At 44.9% G+C, this 22500-nt stretch overlaps 1 protein-coding gene across 1 annotated transcript in view; it reads left to right on the top strand.

Annotated features, from left to right (window-relative positions):
- The window catches only part of LOC135097790 (uncharacterized), a 35313-nt gene extending 14527 nt beyond the window's left edge, over window positions 1-20786 (top strand). Inside the window, exons 8-10 of the mRNA XM_063999840.1 lie at window positions 4260-4375; window positions 5420-5584; window positions 20553-20786. Of these exons, the coding sequence (XP_063855910.1) occupies window positions 4260-4375; window positions 5420-5584; window positions 20553-20705 (434 nt within the window). The 3' untranslated portion in view covers window positions 20706-20786. The remainder of the gene's footprint in view (window positions 1-4259; window positions 4376-5419; window positions 5585-20552) is intronic.
- The last annotated feature ends 1714 nt before the right edge of the window (window positions 20787-22500 follow it).

Below are 22500 nucleotides of genomic sequence, written 5' to 3'. Positions count from 1 at the left end.
GTGCAATGACTCAAGCGATGTATTACGTTTCGCAAAGATAAGCAAGTAGGAGGAGCAAAGATGGGGAAGTGAAGCTTGAGCCACCCGTACCGAAATGAGGAAAATTGTTCACTCCACACCTCGGTCCGCCCCATCCACCTTGCTCTGTTATGCTGTCTGGCTGTGAGAAGCTGTCCACGGGCGTCCACGTGAAGCGAAGAAAAAAATAAAAATAAATAAAAATAAAAGAAAATATAAAGAAAAAAAAGGAAAAAACAAAAGTACGAGAGTCTGCCCACAAGAAAAAATGGAAAAAAAAGTAAATATGAAAAATTAAGAAAATAATGGAAGTAGGAAAGAAAAGCACAAGAAGAATGCTATCACGGAAGTGGGAAAAGAAGAAGAGGAAGGATGAGAAAATGACGATGACGCTGATGAGGAGGAGGAGGAGGAGAAAAAGAAAAAGTAGTAGGAAGAAAATGACGATAAAATAAAAACATGCAAATAGATATTATATAAAACAAAAAGAAAAAGATGAGAGAGAAGAAAATACGTGAAAGAATAAGAGGAGTAAAAGAGGAAAATGAAGAGGAAGGACGGAAAGCAAGAAAGGAGGAAGGAAGGAGCAATACCACTCACTCTCATTCAGCTTCTCAACTCTAGACAAAGCACACAGTCTTCCAACACTACTGCAGCCACAGCTCAGTATTCAGAAACGCTCCCTCTTTCACCACGATTATTTTTTAAGGCCGCAGAGATGAGTAGCCGTATTCTCAAGGGTGTTCCTGCTGTTAATAATGTAAAAATCTCATCAGCCTATCATTAGAACCAGAAAAACACCCTTGAAGACCCGTATAACTTCAAGTAGTATAATGTTTCGAGTGTAGTGGAGGTGCGGTGCAGAAGTTTTTCAGAATATGGTTCATTGTTCGAATTTACACCGCCAGCCGAGCCGTGGCACATGTTTCCTTAGCCATTAAGCACTCTGAGACATTTCCTCTTCCTCTACAGCTGCCTCTAGAACATTATACGGACCAGAAATTGCAAAATCTATTTTTTTTTTTCATCGCCCTTTTTCTTGTAAGTGCTTATAAAGATTTCATACATTGTTCTTAGCGTTGTGATTACTGTTACCTATCGCGGTGAGAGCGTGAAGGCGTCATGGCGAGTGTGTGGAGTTAGCCAGACTTAACGCAGAGTGTAGCCTGGGGAGGAGGAAGAGGAGGAGTACAAAGGAATACAAAGGAAAGCCAAACACCAACAAATCTTAAAGTCCTTGCAAGACGGAGGAAGAAGAAGAGGAGGAGGAGGAGGAGGAAGATTAGAAGAGGGAATGAGAAATGAAGGAGCAAGTAATGGAGACAGGGAGGAAGAAAAGGAGGAGAGGAAAGAAAAAAAGGTGATGATGATGATGGTGGTGGTGGTGATGATGATGATGATTACGAAGAGGAAGATTAGGAGGAGGAGGAGGAAGCGGAAAGAACAGAAACTAAAAGATGATGAAGTGAAAGAAGTAGGAAAAAAAAGTAAAAAAGTAAAAGAGGAGTAACATGAAGAGGAGAAGGAGGAAGAGGAGGCGGAGAAGGAGGAGGAGGAGGAGGAGGAAGAGGAAGAGAAAGAAGAAGAAGAAGAAGAAGAAGAAGAAGAAGAAGAAGAAGAAGAAGAAGAAGATTAAACGTAAAGAAAGTCGAGGAGGAATAAAAGGTGGAGAAGGAAGCAAGAGAAGATGTGGATGAGCAGGAGGAGAAGGAAGAGGAAGAGGAGGAGAAGGAGGAGGAGGAGGAGGACAAACAAACAGCAGAGTACTCAGGATCTTGTGTGGCCATTTGAGAACTAATTATAGATAACTACTTGATGCAGAGATAGGATAATGCAGCAGGAGAAGGAGGAGCAGGGGGAGGAGCAGGAGGCGGAGGAGGAAGAAAAAGAGAAAGAAGAGGAGGGGAAGGAGGGAGACGAGGAACATAACCAAAAACCCATGGAGAGAAGAAATAATGGAATCAGGAAACAAAAATTTGACGAGAGCGCAGTAAAGAGAATATATATATATATATATATATATATATATATATATATATATATATATATATATATATATATATATATATATATATATATATATATATATATATATATATATATATACAAAGAACAAAACTCCACCTCGAATTGAAAGTGTCAAAGAAAAAAAATGAAAGAAATATATAAAAGAAAGGAAACTGATGAGGTAAAACAAGAAAATGATGAAAAAAGGAGAAAAAGAAACAGAAAAGCAAAATCTATGAAAAAAAAGGACGAGGACGACATGAACGAGAGAAAACACGAAAAGAGGAAAAGGAAGAGAAAAAAGATAAGGAAAACTGAAAAAAAGGCTGGAGTGAATGGAGGGTGTACGAGAAGGAGGATAACAGCAGTAGCAGCAGCAGCAGCAGCAGCAGCAGCAGCAGCAGCAGGCTCAGTAATGTATAAAAGAAAGGTTCCAGGGCGTGACGCTAATCTGGACCACCCTGGATTTGCCCCCTGAGCTGGAAAGAGGCGGGCCAGGCGTGAGAGCCAGCCACCACCCTGCAGTCACCAGCCACCACCCACCTGCCACCAGCCACGACGGGAAAGAGTGTACATATTGGAAACACACTCTCCTTAGACGTAGGTGAAGAGGGGATCTGACAGAAGTCTTTAAGTGGTATGAAAAATATAACAGAGGTGACAAACAAAATCCTCAGGGTAAAAAAATAACGTGGTTCAAGCTTGACAAAGATAGATTTAAACATGGAACGACTTCCGCCTCGCCATGCTAAAGTTTGAATGGTTTCGGTACCGCGTGTTTTCTGGTGATGAACTCGTTACCTGGAGAGACCACTGATTTGTGAATGCCGTCTGTCCATGCCAAGTCTTTAATGTAATGGCTATTTCCTAGACAAAAGGCACGTGCCCCTACGAGGACAATCTGAAACAACAACAAGAGAGGCAAGAAGTAACGGATTCAAGCTTGGTAAAGTTAGATTTAAAAGAGTGCAATGTAGAAACTAGTTCTCCGATAGAGTGTTAGGTGAATAGAATAGGTTCAGATTGGTAGAGTTGAGTCATTAGGGAGATTTAAAAAAAAATAAAAATTAGACATTTATGGGTGGACGTAACAGATCGGAATAGGTAGGCAAGTTTCATACACAGGAGCTGCCACGTGTACTGGAAGGCCTGGTGGATTCTTGCGGCTTCTCTTATGTCCTTTTGTTGTTGAACCAGGAATGCTTATCTACTCCCCATTACTACTGGTAAACTTTGTGTGGGGGGAACGGGATACAAAAAGAACAAGGCTTCCTCCACCTGCCCATCCTTTCACCCACCACCACCACCACCACCACCGTAGGACTGATATTACATTGTGAACAGCAACATTTGGAAGGGAATACACTTTGTCACAGAGCAGTTCTTTCACGTGGTGTGTGTGTGTGTGTGTGTGTGTGTGTGTGTGTGTGTGTGTGTGTGTGTGTGTGTGTGTGTGTGTGTGTGTGTGTGTGTGTGTGTGTGTGTGTGTCCTTGTCTGTCTGTCTCGTCATGTTACTTCCTCACCGTTCACACAATATTACTTCTGTCCATAAATTTTTACCTTCCCTCTTCCCCTTCCGTCCCCACCACTTCCTCCTCCTCTTTCTCATTCTACTCCTCCTCTGCACAATATCTTTAAGCCTCCAGTCCTCCAATCTTTCCTCCACCACTTCCTTCCCTTCTCAGTCTTTCCTTTCCGCTCAAACTCACCGCCATTTAACCCTTTCACAAATCACAGCACTGAACCGACAAGAAAGAAAAAAAAAAAATAGACTTTCCAGTGCCTAGCCAGTACTACAACGTTCAGTGGTATGAAACTAAAGGAGAGGTTTCCAAGGAGGTTTAGCGGTAAGGAAAGTACCAAGGAGCAGTGAAATGTTAAGACTACAGCCTCCACCCAACGCTCACCGCCACCTTCTCTCCGTGTCACCGCATCCTCTCCTTACCCAGTATAACGTTCAGAGGTGGCTGTGGCAGTAAAGAGAGGTTTCCAGGGAGGTTTGGGATTAGGGAAAGAGACCAATAACAGTGAAAGCGGTATTTAAGACTAAAGCTTCTATCCAACGCTCACTGGCGCCTTCTCTCTCGCCAGTGTAACCTTCAGAAGTGACTGTGGAACTAAAAACGTGCGTCCACAGAGGTTAGGGTAGAGGGTAAATGCATTAGAGCAGTGAAAGGATCTTGAGACTACAGCTGATACCCGCCCCTCACCGCCACCTTCTTTCTCTCGCCAGGCGCTGAGATCAAGTACAGCATCACGGGCGGCAACGTTGGGGGCCTCTTCACCATCGACCAGCGCTCCGGCACCGTTACGCTGGCCGTCGCCCTGGACCACGAGCTCAGTCACCAGGTAGGGGCGCCACGCGGGGTGAATCAGTGCAGTTCGCCCAGAGTGGAGTTGTTGAAATCAATTTTTGTTGTGTCGTTAAATCTATCAAGCAATTAATCAGTCAGGTATAAATATTTTCGGATCAGAAACTGGACTTGTACGAAGCGGGTACCACACTACACCGCACCACCACACTGCCATACTCACAACTCGCTCTATCTCACCGCAGAACTTTACAACGACTAATTAATTACCAGTTTATCAAGTCCGTTTTCGTTACTGCGTTAAGCGAGGAGTTTGCAGTGGTGTGTGGTGATGGTGTGTGGTGGTGGTGGTGTTCGTGTGCAAGGGAGATGGTGGTGTTGTCAGTAGCCACATTTATCTCTACACGTAACATCTCAGCTTTCTTTCTTTTTGTTATCATTATTTCCCTTCCCAATGACCGTTTATCTACATGTCCCTCCCTGTTTAAACACCCCCTTTCACTGATAACTATATGCTAGTCTCATGTTGTATTATTGTCTATTCTTAGTATTATTTTCTTTTCCTCCTTTCCTTCTTTCCTTCTCTTCCCCGCCTCGTGTTTCTCTCACTATCATGTCTTCATTCTGTGTGTGTGTGTGTGTGTGTGTGTGTGTGTGTGTGTGTGTGTGTGTGTGTGTGTGTGTGTGTGTGTGTGTGTGTGTGTGTGTGTGTGTTTCTTTTCCAAAACTTGCTTTTGTGTCAGAATCTTTTTCAAACCATCTTGTCTTCTTTGCTTTCTTGCTTTATCTTTTTTTTCTCTCCAGCTTAAATGATTTTTTTTCCAGTATGTGTGTGTGTGTGTGTGTGTGTGTGTGTGTGTGTGTGTGTGTGTGTGTGTGTGTGTGTGTGATTTTCTATCCGTTCATGTGTCTGTATATCTATCTGTGCATGTCAGTATTTACGTACATGTGTGCATGTACGAGTACGTATATATGGTCCCTCATCTGTGTGTCTGCCTGTCTGTCTGCCATCTCTGTCTCTCGCTCTCTCTTCCGTCTCTCCTCCCTTTCCTCACCTCACCACACCTCATCGCCTCGCCAGCACCAGTTGGAGGTCACGGCGGAGGCAGGAGGAGCTGCAGCCCGCGCCCAGCTGGTGGTGCAGATCGGGGACGTCAATGACAACGCCCCTGAGTTCGTACGTCCCGCCCCGCGCATCACGGTTATTGAGGAGGATGACAGGGACTTGCCCGCCACTATTGCCAGAGTGAGTACTGGCTGACTTTCTAATAACAGACTTCATAGCCACTATTGCCAGGGTAAGTATTGGCTAACTTTCTCCTCACACTTGCTCGCTACTGTTACTAAGGTGAATTTTGAACAGACTTCAGGAAAGACACAAGAGGCAAGACTAAGTTTGTACGGACACGTCATTAAGAGCGATGGAAAAAGCGATGAGAAGGTGCTCTAGATATGATAGTACAAGGAAAAGACAGAGAGGAAGAAACAAGGTAAGGTGGAAAGATTGTGTAGCAGCGAACATGAGGGAGAAGGGTCTGGATACTGACAGGGTAGCGACACAGGCAGGTGGTGGCGGCTCATGAGAAACAGCGACCGCGTATAAAGATTGGATGATAGAGGTGACGAAGAAGACTCTCTCCACCGTCACTGGAGTAAATGCTGGCAAACTCTCTAATAGCAGACACTCCCGTCACGATCGCTACAGTACTGGCTAAATTTCTAAAGGCACACTTGCTCGCCACCATCCCCTCAGTGAATATCAGTCTATTCATATTCAGTCTATCATTGTGATAGACTCGTTCAGCATCACCGCCACAGTAAATGTAAGGGAAACTTTTCTGTATAACTAATGAGAGATAACAATACAGCATCAGTGATTAGGGAGTGGCTGAGGTTGAAGACATTTTAACGATTAATCCTTTCACAGCCAGGCAGTTTTTTCCCATAATGACTTGCAACCTTTAAGACATTTTTTACGTACTAAGGTTTTTTAATTAGTTTTGTCGTCTGAAGAAGATAAACTCATAAAACTAACTTCCTGTTCTTTTTTTTTTGTGTCCATGCAAACGATTCTTTGCAGTGCCCTGAATGCTAATAAAGGCCGATCATAGATAGAACAGGACAGATATTAGATGGACAGTTAAGGAAACAGAACAGAAAACAGATGGACAGAGCAGAACAGAGCAAATCATAGATGGACAGAACAAAACAGATCACATATGAATAGAGCAGAACAGATCACAAAAGTACGTAGAGAACAGAATATAATAGTCAGACAAAGCAGAACACATACTGGATGGATAAGAAAAGGTAGCTTACGTATTGCAAGACACGGTGAGGCAGACAGGGATGTCATAGAAGCCAGGAAAGATTTAACGGACTAGTCCTACACCTGGAACAGTACATGCATAACCCAGAATACGTAGACACAGATGTGAGTCGCAAACACAACACCCCGGGCACAATGAAAGGTCCACAGTTTCTCCCCTGGGGCAGGATGGTCACAAGTCTAAAGGTCTAAAGATCCCTTAGATCGCTTAAGGGCAATGCTCAAAGCGTAAAGGTCCCTTACGATCAGCGACAAAGATCTTTTTGATAAGGGTTGCTTCGGGACCACCATCAAGCTCCCTTTCATCAACTCCATTCAACTTATGAGTCGCCATTATTTGCGTCTTTATCATTATTTCTTCTGGCCTTCAACACTAATTCCATTGTGGCAGAAGTGCTTTCAGGCATGAAACTACATGAAATATGTCAGTCTCCATAACAAGTGCATGATAAGACTGGCGGGATGGAGTTATTTGTGATAGATGAACTTAGCTGTGCTCTAAGACGGAGAGAGAGAGAGAGAGAGAGAGAGAGAGAGAGAGAGAGAGAGAGAGAGAGAGAGAGAATATCCAGTACGTCAGTGATGACCATTTGTTTCGTTATGTAGACTCACATGAAGAAATTGCGCAGTTGTGCCACATCCTGCGCGACTGCCTCGTAAGTCCAGTGCTCCTCCAACTACACCACAAGTGTTAATTGCTCCAAGGTTCTATTCGTGGCCTTTTGCCAAGTGTTGTTGGTAATACCACGAGTGTGCACCAGTCGTGTCACCAGGAAGTACTGAGAGGGTTTAAGATGCCTTGTGCAATACTAAAACTAAGGACTCTGTATATTAGGAGGACGAACCACTCCAATGGACGAGCTGGTCGTCACGCGAAGGCAGCACCGCCAAACAACCATAGGGATAGAGGACTCAGCCGCCGCACTGAAGAACGTGGAGAGAGAAGCGATTTGTCCACTCACGCAGCTTTATATTAACATACATGTTGTCAAGATAGGTATTCGATCATGCTCAATTTACTGTTTAAATAATTCCAAATGAAATAATGACATGTTCTTTATTTGCCTTCCTAAGGATCCTGAGAGGTGAGGTAACTTTTGCAGACTCGGAAGTTCCTCCTTACTTTGTGTGATGAGATCATAATGTATCTGAGGTTTGTGTCACTGGTAGTGTACTGGGTTATTCAGGTAGCAGGTTATGTATCAGCCTAATGGTTACATGGCATTGTGACAGCTGCCCATGGTCATCCCTTGAATCCACCTCATAAGTCTTCATGTGGTGTGAAGGTGGCTGCATTGTGGAACTACCTGCCACTGTGAGTCAGGCTCCCCTGTCATGTCATCACTAATTTCTACTCTGCACTAATATCTTAACATTACGTTTAAGTATTAATATAAACATCTTACAGATAGTAGATTTAGGCGAAGGTACGGTTTCCAGACATGATCATCACATGAATGCTGACAGTCTTATATTTTGTCCAAAGCCCCAATGCCATTACTTACGATTTATGACCCAGCCTTGTGATTAAGCCTAGCAAGCAAGCAAGCTTGGGTTTTCTTTGCGATTTAAATGTGTAAGAATTAATAATTATTAAAAAGCAAATAACCTTAATTTAAGAATGTTTTTTTTTTTTTCCTTCACACACATGACGTGTGTGAAGGAAACTCTTCTGGAGACCAACAATACGGCCGTCTTATCATGCACTCCTGCCGCATTGGAGGGCCAGAAGAAATAATGATAAAGACGCAAATAATGCCGACTTATAAGTTAAATGGAGTTTATGAATGGGAGCTTGATGGTGTTCCCGAAGCAACCTTTATCAAAAAGATTTTTGTTGCTTTGACCACCAGCTTCACGAGTACACGAGACATGGAAATTATAAACCAAAATGAAGTCATTTTTATTTAAAAAAATAAATAAATAAATAAAGACCATGAAAAAGAAAAAAAGAATGTAATGAAGAATAATCTCACCTTTTATTTGGATGGCATTACCATCATCCCATCTAATCTTAAATGCTCCCTCCCATGTCAATGATAGCAATTATTAATACAATGTAAGCTATTTTTAATACATTCTCTTTCTCTAATGGTGGTGGTGCTGCTGCTTCTTACTCTGATGGTGGTGGTGGTGGTGCTGGTGCTTCTTTCTCTGATGGTGGTGGTTGTGGTGGTGCTGTTTCTTCCTCTGCTGATGCTGGTAGAGTTGCTTCCTTTTGTTCTTCCTATGATGGTGGTGATGCTGCTTCTTCCTATGATTGCGCCGCTTCTTCTTCCTCTGACGGTGGTGGTGCTGCTGCTTCCTCTGATGGTGGTGGTGGTGCTCCTTCCTCTGCTGTTGCTGCTGCTGGTCCTTCTTTTTCCTCTACTGCTGCTGCTGCTGCTGCTGCTGGTCCTCCTTATGATCCATGGACCACCTAACTAACCCTATCCTATCCTACCCTATCCTATCCTATCCTATGTTTGAGTCAGTTAGTTTGGTGGTGCTTGAAGTTGTCAGGGTCAGTTCGGTGATGTTTCTGCTTCTAATGCTGGTGGTTATGCTGCTTCTTTTCTTCCTCTCCTGTAGTGGTGGTGGTGGTGGTGGTCCTTCTTCTTCTTTTCTTCCTCTGTTGGTGGTGGTCCTTCTTCTTCCTTTGCTGGTGGTGGTCCTTCTTCTTCCTCTGTTGGTGGTGGTCCTTCTTCTTCCTCTGCTGGTGGTGGTCCTTCTTCTTCCTCTGTTGGTGGTGGTCCTTCTTCTTCCTCTGCTGGTGGTGGTCCTTCTTCTTCCTCTGTTGGTGGTGGTCCTTCTTCTTCCTCTGCTGGTGGTGGTCCTTCTTCTTCCTCTGCTGGTGGTGGTCCTTCTTCTTCTTCCTCTGTTGCTGGTGCTGCTGCTTCTTCCTCCTCCTTCTGACCCTGACAACTACATGGACCACCTAACTAACCATATCCTATCTTATCCTATCCTATCCTATCCTATCCTATCCTATTGTATTCTATCCTATCCTATCCTATCCTTAACCTGCTTGAGTCAGTCAGTTTGGTGGTGCTTGAAGTTGTCAGGGTCAGTTCGGTGGTGCTGCTGCTGCTTCTTCCTTCTGGTGGTGGTGCTTCTTCGCCTTCCTCTGCTGGTGGTGGTTCTTCTTCTTCTTCCTCTGCTTCTAGTGGTGGTTGTTCTCCTTCTTCTTCTTCTTCTGCTGGTGGTGCTCCTTCTTCTTGCTTCTTCTTTTTGCTGGTGGTGCTTCTTCCTCTGATGATGCTGATGGTGGTGGTGGTGGTCCTTCTTCTTCCTCTGCTTCTGCTAGTGGTGATGGTGATCCTTCTATTGCTGGTGGTGATGGTGATCCTTCTCCTTCTTCTGCTGGTAGTGGTGGTGGTGGTGGTGGTGGTGATCCATCTACTTCTTCCTCTGCTGCTGTTGGTGGTGGTGATGGTCCTTTTTCTTCTTCCTCTGCTGCTGCTGCTGGTGGTGGTCCTTCTTCTTGCTCTGCTGCTGGTGGTGGTGGTCCTTCTTCTTCCTCTGCTGCTTCTGATGGTGGTTGTGATAGTCCTTCTTCCTCTGCTGCTGCTGGTGGTGGTGATCCTTCTTCTTCCTCTGCTGCTGCTGCTGCTGCTGCTGCTTCTGCTGGTGATGGTCCTTCTTCTTCCTCTGCTGCTGCTGGTGGTGGTGATGGTCCTTCTTCTTCCTCTGCTGCTGCTGGTGGTGGTGATGGTCCTTCTTCTTCCTCTGCTGCTGCTGCTGCTGCTGCTGCTGCTGCTGGTGGTGGTGATGGTCCTTCTTCTTCCTCTGCTGCTGCTGGTGGTGGTGATGGTCCTTCTTCTTCCTCTGCTGCTGCTGGTGGTGGTGATGGTCCTACTTCTTCTTCTGCTGCTGGTGGTGGTGGTCCTTCTTCTGCTGCTGCTGGTGGTGCTGCTTCTTCTTGCTTCTTCTCTTTGCAAGTGGTGGTGCTTCTTCCTCTGATGATGGTGATGCTTCTTCTTCTTCTTCTTCTGGTGGTTGTGGTACTGGTTGTTCTTTCTCCTCCTCCTGACCCTGACAACTATATCCTATACTATCCTATTCTATCCTATCCTATCCAATCCTTAACCTGCTTGAATCAGTCAGTTTGGTGGTTCTTGAAGTTGTCAGGATCAGTTCGGTGGTGCTGCTGCTGCTGCTTCTTCCTTCTGTTTGTGGTCCTTCTCCTGCTGCTGCTGCTGCTGTTGCTGCTGCTGGTCCTTCTTCTTCCCCTGCTAGTGGTGGTGGTCTTTTCTCCTCTGCTGCTGCTGGTGGTCCTTCTTCTTCCTCTGCTGCTTCTGGTAGTGATGGTGATCCTTTTTCCTCTGCTGGTGGTGATCCTTCTGCTGCTGTTAGTGATGGTGGTCCTTCTTCTTTCTCTGGTGGTGGTGATGGTGGTGGTGGTGGTGGTCCTTCTTCTTCCTCTGCTGATGCTGGTGGTGATGGTGATGCTTCTGCTGCTGGTGGTGATGGTGATCCTTCTTCTTCTTCCTCTGCCGGTGGTGGTGGTGGTGGTGGTGGTGGTAGTGATCCATCTACTTCTTCCTCTGCTGCTGCTGCTGGTGGTGGTGGTCCTTCTTGCTCTGCTGCTGGTGGTCCTTCTTCTTCCTCTGCTGCTGCTGATGGTGGTGATAGTCCTCCTCCTTCTTCCTCTGCTGCTGCTGCTGCTGGTGCTGCTTCTTCTTCTTCCTCTGCTACTGCTGGTGGTGGTGGTGGTGGTCCTTCTTCTTCCTCTGCTGCTGCTGGTGGTGATGGTGATCCTTCTGCTACTGTTGGTGATGGTGATCCATCTACTTCTTCCTCTGCTGCTGCTTTTGGTGGTGATGTTCCTTCTTCTTCCTCTGCTGCTGCTGGTGGTGATCCATCTTCTTCTTCCTCTGCTGGTGGTGGTGGTGGTGGTGATCCATCTACTTCTTCCTCTGCTGCTGTTGGTGGTGGTGATGGTCCTTTTTCTTCTTTCTCTGCTGCTGCTGCTGGTGGTGGTCCTTCTTCTTGCTCTGCTGCTGCTGGTGGTGGTCCTTCTTCTTCTTCCTCTGCTGCTTCTGATGGTGGTTGTGATAGTCCTTCTTCCTCTGATGCTGCTGCTGGTGGTGATCCTTCTTCTTCCTCTGCTGCTGCTGCTGCTGCTGCTGGTGATGGTCCATCTACTTCTTCCTCTGCTGCTGGTGGTGGTGGTGATGGTCTTTCTTCTTCTTCCTCTGCTGCTACTGGTGATCCTTCTTCCTCTGCTGCTGCTGCTACTGCTGGTGATCCTTCTTCTTCCTCTGCTGCTGCTGCTGCTGATGGTCCTTCTTCTTGCTCTGCTGCTGCTGCTGGTGGTCCTTCTTCTTCTTCCTCTGCTGCTGCTGGTGGTAGTGATGGTCCTTCTTCTTCTTCCTCTGCTGCTGCTGGTGGTGGTGATGGTCCTTCTTCTTCTTCTTCCTCTGCTGCTGCTGGTGGTGGTGGTCCTTCTTCTTCTTCCTCTGCTGCTGCTGCTGCTGGTGGTCCTTCTTCTTCTTCCTCTGCTGGTGGTAGTGGTGGTGGTGGTCCTTCTTCTTCTTCTGCTGCTGCTGCTGCTGGTGGTGGTGATGGCCCTTCTTCTTCCTCTGCTGCTGCTGGTGGTGGTGATGGTCCTTCTTCTTCTTCCTCTGCTGCTGCTGGTGGTGGTGATGGTCCTTCTTCTTTTTCCTCTGCTGCTGCTGGTGGTGGTGATGGTCCTTCTTCTTCTTCCTCTGCTGCTGCTGCTGCTGGTGGTCCTTCTTCCTCTGCTGGTGGTAGTGGTGGTGGTGGTCCTTCTTCTTCCTCTGCTGCTGCTGCTGCTGCTGGTGGTGATGGCCCTTCTTCTTCTTCCTCTGCTGCTGCTGGTGGTAATGGTGGTGGTGGTCCTTCTTCTTCCTCTGCTGCTGCTGCTGCTGGTGGTGGTGATGTCCCTTCTTCTTCTTCCTCTGCTGCTGCTGGTGGTGGTGATGGCCCTTCTTCTTCTTTCTCTGCTGCTGCTGGTGGTGGTGATGGTCCTTCTTCTTCTTCCTCTGCTGCTGCTGCTGCTGGTGGTGGTGGTGATGGTCCTTCTTCTTCTTCCTCTGCTGCTGCTGCTGCTGCTGGTGGTGGTGGTGGTCCTTCTTCTTCTTCTTCTGCTGCTGCTGGTGGTGGTCCTTCTGTTGCTGCTCGTGGTGCTACTTCTTCTTTTTGCTGGTGGTGCTTCTTCTTCCTCTGATGATGGTGATGCTTCTTCTTCCTCTGATGATGGTGATGCTTCTTCTTCTGGTGCTTCTTCCTCCTGACCCTGACAACTACATGTACCATCTAACTAACTAACCATAATATCCTATCCTAATCCTACCTGTTCTATCCTATCCTATCCTATCCTTAACCTGTCTGAGTCAGCCAGTTTGGTGGTGCTTGAAGTTGTCTAGGTCAGTTCGGTGGTGCTGTTGCTGCTTCTGGTGGTGATGCATCTTCTTCTTCCTCTGCTGCTGGTGGTCCTTCTTCCTCTGCTGCTGGTTGTAGTGTTGGTCCTTCTTCTTCTTCCTCTGCTGCTGCTCTGGTAGTGATGGTGATCCTTCTTACTCTGCTGGTGGTGGTGGTGGTAATGGTGTGGTCCTTCTTATTCATCTGCTGCTGCTGGTGGTGATGGTAATCCTTCTGCTGCTGGTGGTGGTGGTCCTTCTTCCTCTGCTGCTGCTGCTGGTCTTTTTCCCCTGCTGAAACTATTGAATTATTATTATTAATCTATTATTATTATTATTATTTTATTTTATTTTTATTGCCCTACCTTCCTGATGGTGGTGGTGGTGGTGGTCCTTCTTCTTCCTCTGCTGCTGGTGGTGGTGGTGGTCTCTCTTCCTCTGCTGCTGCTGGTGGTTTTCTTCCCCTGCTGAAACTATTGAATGATTATTATTAATTTATTATTATTATTATTTTATTTTATTTTTATTGCCCTACCTTCCTGATGGTGGTGGTGGTCCTTCTTCCTTTGCTGCTGGTGGTGGTGGTGGTCCTTCCTCTTCCTCTGCTGCTGCTGCTGCTGCTGCTGGTGGTGGTGGTGGTGGTGGTCCTTCTTCCTCTTCCTCTGCTGCTGCTGGTGGTCTTCTTCCCCTGCTGAAACTATTGAATTATTATTATTAATCTATTATTATTATTATTTTATTTTATTTTTATTGCCCTACCTTCCTGATGGTGGTGGTGGTGGTGGTCCTTCCTCTTCCTCTGCTGGTGGTGGTGGTGGTGGTCCTTCTTCCTCTTCCTCTGCTGCTGGTGGTGGTGGTGGTGGTCCTTCTTCCTCTTCCTCTGCTGCTGGTGGTGGTGGTGGTGGTCCTTCTTCCTCTTCCTCTGCTGCTGGTGGTGGTGGTCCTTCTTCCTTTTCCTCTGCTGCTGCTGCTGGTCTTCTTCCCCTGCTGAAACTATTGAATTATTATTATTAATCTATTATTATTATTATTTTATTTTATTTTTATTGCCCTACCTTCCTGATGGTGGTGGTGGTCCTTCTTCTTCCTCTACTGCTGCTGCTGGTGGTCCTTCTTCCTCTGCTGGTGGTGGTGGTGGTGGTAGTGGTCCTTCTTCCTCTGCTGGTGGTCCTTCTTCTTCCTCTGCTGGTGGTGGTGGTCCTTCTTCTTCCTCTGCTGGTGGTGGTGGTAGTGGTCCTTCTTCCTCTGCTGGTGGTGGTGGTCCTTCTTCTTCCTTTGCTGCTGCTGTTGGTGGTCCTTCTTCCTCTGCTGCTGGTGGTCCTTCTTCTTCTTCTTCATCTGCTGGTGCAGCTGGTCTTCTTCCTCTGCTGGTGGTGGTGCTTCCTCCTCCTTACCCTGTTCTCTACATGGACCATTACAAACTGACTCTGTCCTATCCTATCCTATGCTAACCTATCCTAGCCTATGCCTATTGTTAACCTACTTGAGTGAGTCAGTTTATTAATCTATTATTATTATTATTATTTTATTTTATTTTTATTGCCCTACCTTCCTGGTGGTGGTGGTGGTCCTTCTTTCTCTGCTGCTGGTGGTGGTGGTGGTCCTTTCTCTTCCTCTGCTGCTGTTGCTGCTGCTGCTGCTGCTGCTGGTGGTGGTGGTCCTTCTTCCTCTTCCTCTGCTGCTGCTGGTGGTCTTCTTCCCCTGCTGAAACTATTGAATTATTATTATTAATTTATTATTGTTATTATTTTATTTTATTTTTATTGCCTTACCTTCCTGATGGTGGTGGTGGTGGTGGTCCTTCCTCTTCCTCTGCTGGTGGTGGTGGTGGTGGTGGTCCTTCTTTCTCTGCTGCTGGTGGTGGTGGTGGTCCTTCCTCTTCCTCTGCTGCTGCTGCTGCTGCTGCTGCTGGTGGTGGTGGTCCTTCTTCCTCTTCCTCTGCTGCTGCTGGTGGTCTTCTTCCCCTGCTGAAACTATTGAATTATTATTATTAATTTATTATTATTATTATTTTATTTTATTTTATTTTTATTGCCCTACCTTCCTGATGGTGGTGGTGGTCCTTCTTTCTCTGCTGCTGGTGGTGGTGGTCCTTCTTCCTCTTCCTCTGCTGCTGGTGGTGGTCTTCTTCCCCTGCTGAAACTATTGAATTATTATTATTAATTTATTATTATTATTATTTTATTTTATTTTTATTGCCTTACCTTCCTGATGGTGGTGGTGGTCCTTCTTCCTCTGCTGCTGGTGGTGGTGGTGGTCCTTCTTCCTCTTCCTCTGCTGTTGCTGGTGGTCCTTCTTCCTCTTCCTCTGCTGCTGCTGCTGGTCTTCTTCCCCTGCTGAAACTATTGAATTATTACTATTAATCTATTATTATTATTATTATTTTATTTTATTTTCATTGCCCTACCTTCCTGATGGTGGTGGTCGTGGTGGTCCTTCCTCTTCCTCTGCTGGTGGTGGTCCTTCTTCCTCTTCCTCTGCTGCTGCTGGTGGTGGTGGTCCTTCTTCCTCTTCCTCTGCTGCTGCTGGTGGTCTTCCCCTGCTGAAAGTATTGAATTATTATTATTATTTTATTTTATTTTTATTGCCCTACCTTCCTGATGGTGGTGGTGGTGGTGTTCCTTCTTCTTCCTCTGCTGGTGGTGGTGGTCCTTCCTCTTCCTCTGGTGGTGGTCCTTCTTCCTCTTCCTCTGCTGCTGCTGGTGGTCCTTCTTCCTCTTCCTCTGCTGCTGCTGGTGGTCTTCTTCCCCTGCTGAAACTATTGAATTATTATTATTAATCTATTATTATTATTATTTTATTTTATTTTCATTGCCCTACCTTCCTGATGGTGGTGGTGGTCCTTCTTCTTCCTCTACTGCTGCTGCTGGTGGTCCTTCTTCTTCTTCTTCTGGTGCTGCTGGTCTTCCTCCTCCTTACCCTGTTCTCTACATGGACCATTACAAACTGACTCTGTCCTATCCTATCCTATGCTGTGCTATGCTAACCTATCCTAGCCTATTGTTAACCTACTTGAGTGAGTCAGTTTGGTGGTCCTTGTAGTTCCCAGGGAGGGAGAAGGGGTGGGGAGGGCAGCTCTCCCCTGGGCAACTCCACCACCATACTGTGTGTTTTTTAGGCACACATGGTGGTGGAGTGGATACTCTTTGAAGTTTTTTGTAAGTTCCGAGTGGGGTTCGAACCCACGCTTCCCTCACGCCAATCTTAAAGTTCATCACTCTACCCACTGGGCCACGAAGGCCCAACACTTTTTTTGCAAAGTTAGCCTATTTCCCCATATTATGTTCATGTTAATGTATATTAAAGAAGAAATGCTGTTTATTATGTGATTTTTTTTTCAACCATATCTTTTTTTTTTAATTAGTTAATTATTTTTTTAAGGTTTTTAATGGGATTTGAACGCTGGCGTCCAATATTCATTGTTCCCAAGACCGTCACTCTTTCCACTGGGCCATGGGAGCCCCGGCACAGCTAAGAGTATAGAAGATTATTTGAACACAGTATTTCCCGAACTGTGTTCATGCCGCACCAAAAGGTAAATAGGAATTACTGATGTCGATTTTAATATGAAGATTTACATTCATAACGATAATAAGATATAACTAAGTATTGTGGACCTGAGAGTATCAGTCATGGTGTGGAAACAATAGTAGGTGAGACGAAAAAAAACTTTAGAATGCTGGGGATTCCGTGTGTCTGGAGCCGCTTGTGGGAACCCTCCCCTGTGTTGCGTAATAACTAGCACACGTGCTGCACTACCACCACCACAGCACACCATTACACCTGCCCATTCTGCAGCACGAGAAGGACTCAGCCCAGAGACCCACGAGTTGCTCTGTTAGTAATTCACGTCGTCTGAACATAGAAATCAATTTAGGTCACCCAAAAAATGCTGGTGACCGTCTCTTGGCAGCCGAGTACCCTTAAAGCACTCACTTGTTCTTCACACGGGATTTACTCATCAGAAGAATGAAAGATTCCGACGAGGAGGAAGGGGGCCGGGGGAGGAGTTAAACAGGAGAGGGCAGGAGGACGAGGGAAGACCGAGGGCGTGTGTGTGCTTTATTTATTTTATTTATTTTATTTTTTTCACACCCCATAAAATATTGTAAGTCACCGCCCAGCAAACAAGCCCTTACAGTTTTACCATCTTAGCAACAGTGTGTGTGTGTGTGTGTGTGTGTGTGTGTGTGTGTGTGTGTGGGACAATTGTCGTTAATAATAGAGATTATAATTATAAATACAGCAGCAGTCTGTGACGTCATCATTCATCTCTACGGTACTCCTCTTTCTACATCCTTTTATTGCTTCTCATTCTATCTCTTCTTCCTATATATCTCTGGAGAGAGAGAGAGAGAGAGAGAGAGAGAAACGTTAGCAAGAGTGAAATTTCTTTCAGGTTCTGTACAATTTGGATGTTATTGTAACTCTTATCAGTATCATAGTAATTACTGAGGATGACAAATATTAGAATAATAATAGTTATCATAACGAGCATTATTCTTTTCCATACTTTTAATTCATGAAGCGCACACACCCTCTGTCTCCCCAGGTCCCCATACCCTCTCCTCTTCAGTTATCGCCCCCCCCCCCCGCGTCAATTTTTCCCCGTCGCAAGCTTTCATTCATCCTGCTCACAAGTAAATCCTGTGTGAAGAACAAAGTGAGTGCTTTAAGGGCACTCGGCTGCCAAGAGACGGTCACCAGCTATTTTGAGTGATTGTACAGCTTTTGTTGCTGAAGGGAATACGGGTTAATGTTGCACTCATTCTATCAAACTTAAACTTAAAGCATAAACCTGTTATTTCTGCAGCCAAGTAATGCACAGCGCAGCCAGTGAGTGGGCATGATAACTCAAGAAAAATCAGTTCTCAAAGAGTGCAAGTAATGGTAAACTTACGAGGGCGGGAATAATGTTTCCCTCTGGCTGCTGGAGGCGCTACCGTCACGGCGAGAGCAAATGTTTAATGTTGAGTGGACCGTCCTCGTACCGTAGTATACAAAGTCCTTGCTAAAACACACAACAGTAGTGGAAAAAAATTGCAGGGAGAGTTTATTTATATAAGGAAGTCGTGGCAGTAGATGGACAAAGCACTTCGTCACTAAATGTACCTCTTCTAATACATTTGCTTGTCATGGTAAGTTCTTTCTCTCCGCCACTAGTGATTAACAATAACAATTTATAGATTCTGGGAATGTGATCGGCTGCAGATGATTGTAGTGCCTTCGTTTGATTGGCTTAGCCCCTCGCACGTCGTCAGCTGCTGTGATAAATGTACCCCCACAACGAAACGCTCCCTTAACTTAACGAGAGGCTAGAAGGTTTCAAGAATCGATTTCACAGAGCACCTCTTCAGTGATCATAGCAGGATACAAGTGAGCTAAAGGAGAGTTTTGAGTATTCGCTCCCTGGACTGTGATTGGCAAGGGAAATGACCACAGCTCAGAATGTCGAATTCTAAACCCGACTCACTGAAGCCGTGGGCCGAACCATCTGACAACAAAGAATGGATCACCACACAACACCTGGATGGAGGGGCGAGCTAGGAAGTTTTGCTGTGGTGTCCCAAAACAGACGGGCAGGCAGGAATTAAAAGCGAAAGTTTTATGAGGCCTTCGTCCTGTAATGGAAGCACCGATACTGAGTGATGATGGTGGTGGTGGTGATGACGAGGGTGGTGAAGAGTGGGAGTCTTCAGTAACGGAAAAGTGAAGGTGACTGATAGTGACGAGTAAGTAGTGACAGTGGATGAAGGTGATTTGATGAAGTACAGGTAGTGATAGTGTGGTGGTGAAATGGTCAGTTTGTAGTGATGGCAGAGTGAAAGTGATGGCACGTGCTGACAGTGTGGTGATGGGTGGTGATGACACGTGGAGTGAAGGTGGTAGTGCTGTGTGGTGGTGGATGGTAGTGACACGTGGAGTGACAGCAGAGTGAGGATGATGATACGATGATGAACAATGACGTGTGGACAGTGAAAAAATGATGAAGATGACGATATGATGATGGTGGGTGCTAGTGACAGAAAACAAAGAATAACGCTTTGCTACACCATTTTGGTTTTATTGTTGTTTCAATGAACACGCCGTACGTAACTATATCCCTTCGCAGGGTTTACATCTCATTGTTTGGAGAATTTCTAATTGTTACACCATGTGGCGCAAATAACAAACAACTCGCAAACAAATTTTAAAAATTCATCTCTTCCTCGCTCATCCTCTCGGCCCCAGTGCTGGCTCATTCAGTATTGCGTGTGTGTTAGGATGTTGGTATGCGGGTACTGTGACTGCATTACGTCACCACAGTAACTGGTCCCGTGGCAGGTATTTTATTCGCCATTGTATTATTGACTGATATTTTTGTTGCACTGGATGCAAATTAATTGTCATATTATGTAATTAAATAAAGCTTTATGGGTGACACATTTGTATTGCACGTAATGCCACTAATTCAAATGGCCGGTATAGTTTGGAATTAGTCCGCGTGTAGTCCTCCGCGAGAGTATGAAAGGCAGCAAGGGAGCTGCCACGTCAGTTCTACCCTCATGGCGTCAGACAGGTGCACGGATTGTGATTTGAGTCTAGTGGACTGTTTCCTGTGCTGCAATGGGAATCCCAGGGATCTGTGTATCTTAATTTTGTCAGTACTAACAAATAATTCTTGTTAGTGTGGTGTGCTGGTGTGATATTACGCTAGATTAGTAGTATCCATAAGGCGAGTGCAAGGGGGGGGGGCAAAACTCCCCGGATGGTTTTAGGTAATGTTAGGTTCGGTTAGTGACCTTAAGGGCGGGGTTGGTGTCCAGTGGAGAAAAACCTTCCCTCACGGTTAGTTAGGTTAGGATAACCTAGAAATTTCCCTTTTTCAAAATATGCCTTTTCTCTTCCTTAGACTTTTTAGGAATGTCAAAAATGCCTCATTTTGGCTTTCCCAACCCAAAAACCCCGCATTTCCACCATGCCCTTATGTTTGTTGGCTATAATGAAATAGATGAAGAGGATGGGAGTATTGGTTGAAATTTAAAATTTATTCCAGCTTTTAACGGTCCTGCAAAATAAATACCCCTATGGCATCTTTTCTTCACTATTTGCAGCTCCAGGATAGAAAGAAACGAGAAGGGGAAGGAATATTAGCCCGTCATTCAAGCTACGCGGTGCTGTGTGTTTTTTTGGCGTTTCCTCACTCGGAAATATGAACCGCGGAGCCTCAAAATAAACTCTCCCCCACCAAACTCAATCAGCGTAGAGTGCTCCTCGTGACAGGGAAGGAAGGAAAGCACCCACAGAGAGAAAATCGATAAATGCATAGTGGTGAAGTGTATGTAGTACCCTTCTGCATTTACTTCCTCTGTGCTTTGCCTTGTCTCTGTGTACCTACCTCGTTTTTTTTTTTTTGTTTTTTTTCAGCTCTTGATCAATGCATAACAACACAAAACATGGGCAGCTTTGACTAACTGGGAGTGGCTGTGATGAAGGGCTGGCTTGATTGAGCACTAGGGCGTCACGTGAGTTTCTTGCAGGTGGAGGTGGTGGACGCGGACAGCAGTGACGCAGTGGGGCTGGCCTTCCGGGTGAGTGGTGACGGCGTGGATCAGCTTGGTGACGGCGACGCCTTCTTCACCATCAACGCCAGCACCGGAGACCTCATCCAGCTCAGAGTGAGTGCGCGGTGAATGTGTATGTGAATGTGTAAGGAACACAAAGGAAGAGCAAGCAGTAGCAGCCTCCTTCATTATCATCATCATTTTAATTATTTTTCTTCATTATTTTTTCTTTTCTTCATTCTTCATTCTTCTTCTTCTTCGTCTTCTTCTTCTTCTTCTTCTTCTTCTTCTTCTTCTTCTTCTTCTTCTTCTTTCTCATCTTCCTCTTTCTCTTCTTCCTTTTTCTCTTCTTCTTCTTCCTCTTCTTTTTTCCTCATCATCATCATCATCATCATCTTCTTCTTTTCTTCTTCTTCTTCTTCTTCTTCTTCTTCTTCTTCTTCTTCTTCTTCTTCTTCTTCTCTTATGCTGCTTCTGCTGCTTCTGCTTCTTCTTCTTCTTCTTCTTCTTCTTCTTCTTCTTCTTCTTCTTCTTCTTCTTCTTCTTCTTCTTTCGCCTTTTTCTTCTTCTTCTTCTTCTTCTTCTTCTTCTTCTTCTTCTTCTTCTTCTTCTTCTTCTTCTTCTTCTTCTTCTTCTTCTTCTTCTTCTTCTTCTTCTTCTTTCGCCTTTTCTTCTTTTTCTTCTTCTTCTTCTTCTTCTTCTTCTTCTTCTTCTTCTTCTTCTTTTGCCTTTTTTTCTTCTTCTTCTTCTTTCGCCTTTTCTTCTTCTTCCTCTTTCGCTTTTTCTTCTTCTTCTTCTTCTTCTTCTTCTTCTTCTTCTTCTTCTTCTTCTTTTTCTTCTTCTTCTTCTTCTTCTTCTTCTTCTTCTTCTTCTTCTTCTTCTTCTTCTTCTTCTTCTTCTTTCGCCTTTTCTTCTTCTTTCGCCTTTTCTTCATATTCTTCTCTCGCCTTTTCTTCTTCTTTCGCCTTCTCTTCTTCTTCTTCTTCTTTCGCCTTCTTCTTCTTCTTCTTCTTCTTCTTCTTCTTCTTCTTCTTCTTCTTCTTCTTCTTCTTCTTCTTCTTCTTCTTCTTTCGCCTTCTTCTTCTTCTTCTTCTTCTTCTTCTTCTTCTTCTTCTTCTTCTTCTTCTTCTTCTTCTTCTTCTTCTTCTTCTTCTTTCGCCTTTTCTTCTCCTTTCTCCTTTCTTCTTCTTCTTTCGCCTCTTCTTCTTTTTCTTCTTCTTCTTCTTCTTCTTCTTCTTCTTCTTCTTCTTCTTCTTCTTCTTCTTCTTCTTTTTCTTCTTCTTCTTCTTCTTCTTCTTTCTCTCATTTTCTTCATTTCTTTTCTTCTTTTTGTTCTTCCTCCTCCTTCGTTTCCATGACTGTTATTTTTTAATGCATCTAGGTCTTCTTGTTGTCGCGTTGGACGGTCCCTCTTCGTCTGAGTCTATTAACAGTAATGTTTCTCAGGGTTCTGTCCTGACATCCACTTCCTTTCCATCATTCATCAGAGATTTCAGCCGAACTCATTGTGCGATCCACTGTTGACAAGCCATAGTTGAAATTAGAGTTTCCACGAGTGTTTCCGTGTTTCTAGTGTTGGCCTAAATCGAACAAGCATTCTGCGTCATCAGTAGAAGAAACACTCATGAGTACCTGAGTACTCTCAGTCGCCTTTCTGTAGAAGGAAAATACAGTCAAGCGTCGGCAAATACTTACTTGTTAGATTTAATGATTCCACTGGTTTGAGTATGAACTTGTGTGCAAAGTAGTGTTGTAAAAGTTTCAATAAGCAATCCTCTTTGGGCCAGGAACGGATTAATCCATTTTACATTGATTGGTAAGGGGAAGAATTTGTTTTGGACATTTCTGTTCACGGACGGCCTTCAGGATTGAATTTAATTCAAAAGACGAAGTTTGACTGTATTTCAAACTAAAGAGCAAAGTT

Source organism: Scylla paramamosain, unplaced genomic scaffold (assembly GCF_035594125.1).
Source record: "Scylla paramamosain isolate STU-SP2022 unplaced genomic scaffold, ASM3559412v1 Contig32, whole genome shotgun sequence".
Taxonomy (NCBI): domain Eukaryota; kingdom Metazoa; phylum Arthropoda; class Malacostraca; order Decapoda; family Portunidae; genus Scylla; species Scylla paramamosain.
Note: the sequence above shows the minus strand (reverse complement) of the source record. Positions and strands in the feature narration are given on the sequence as shown.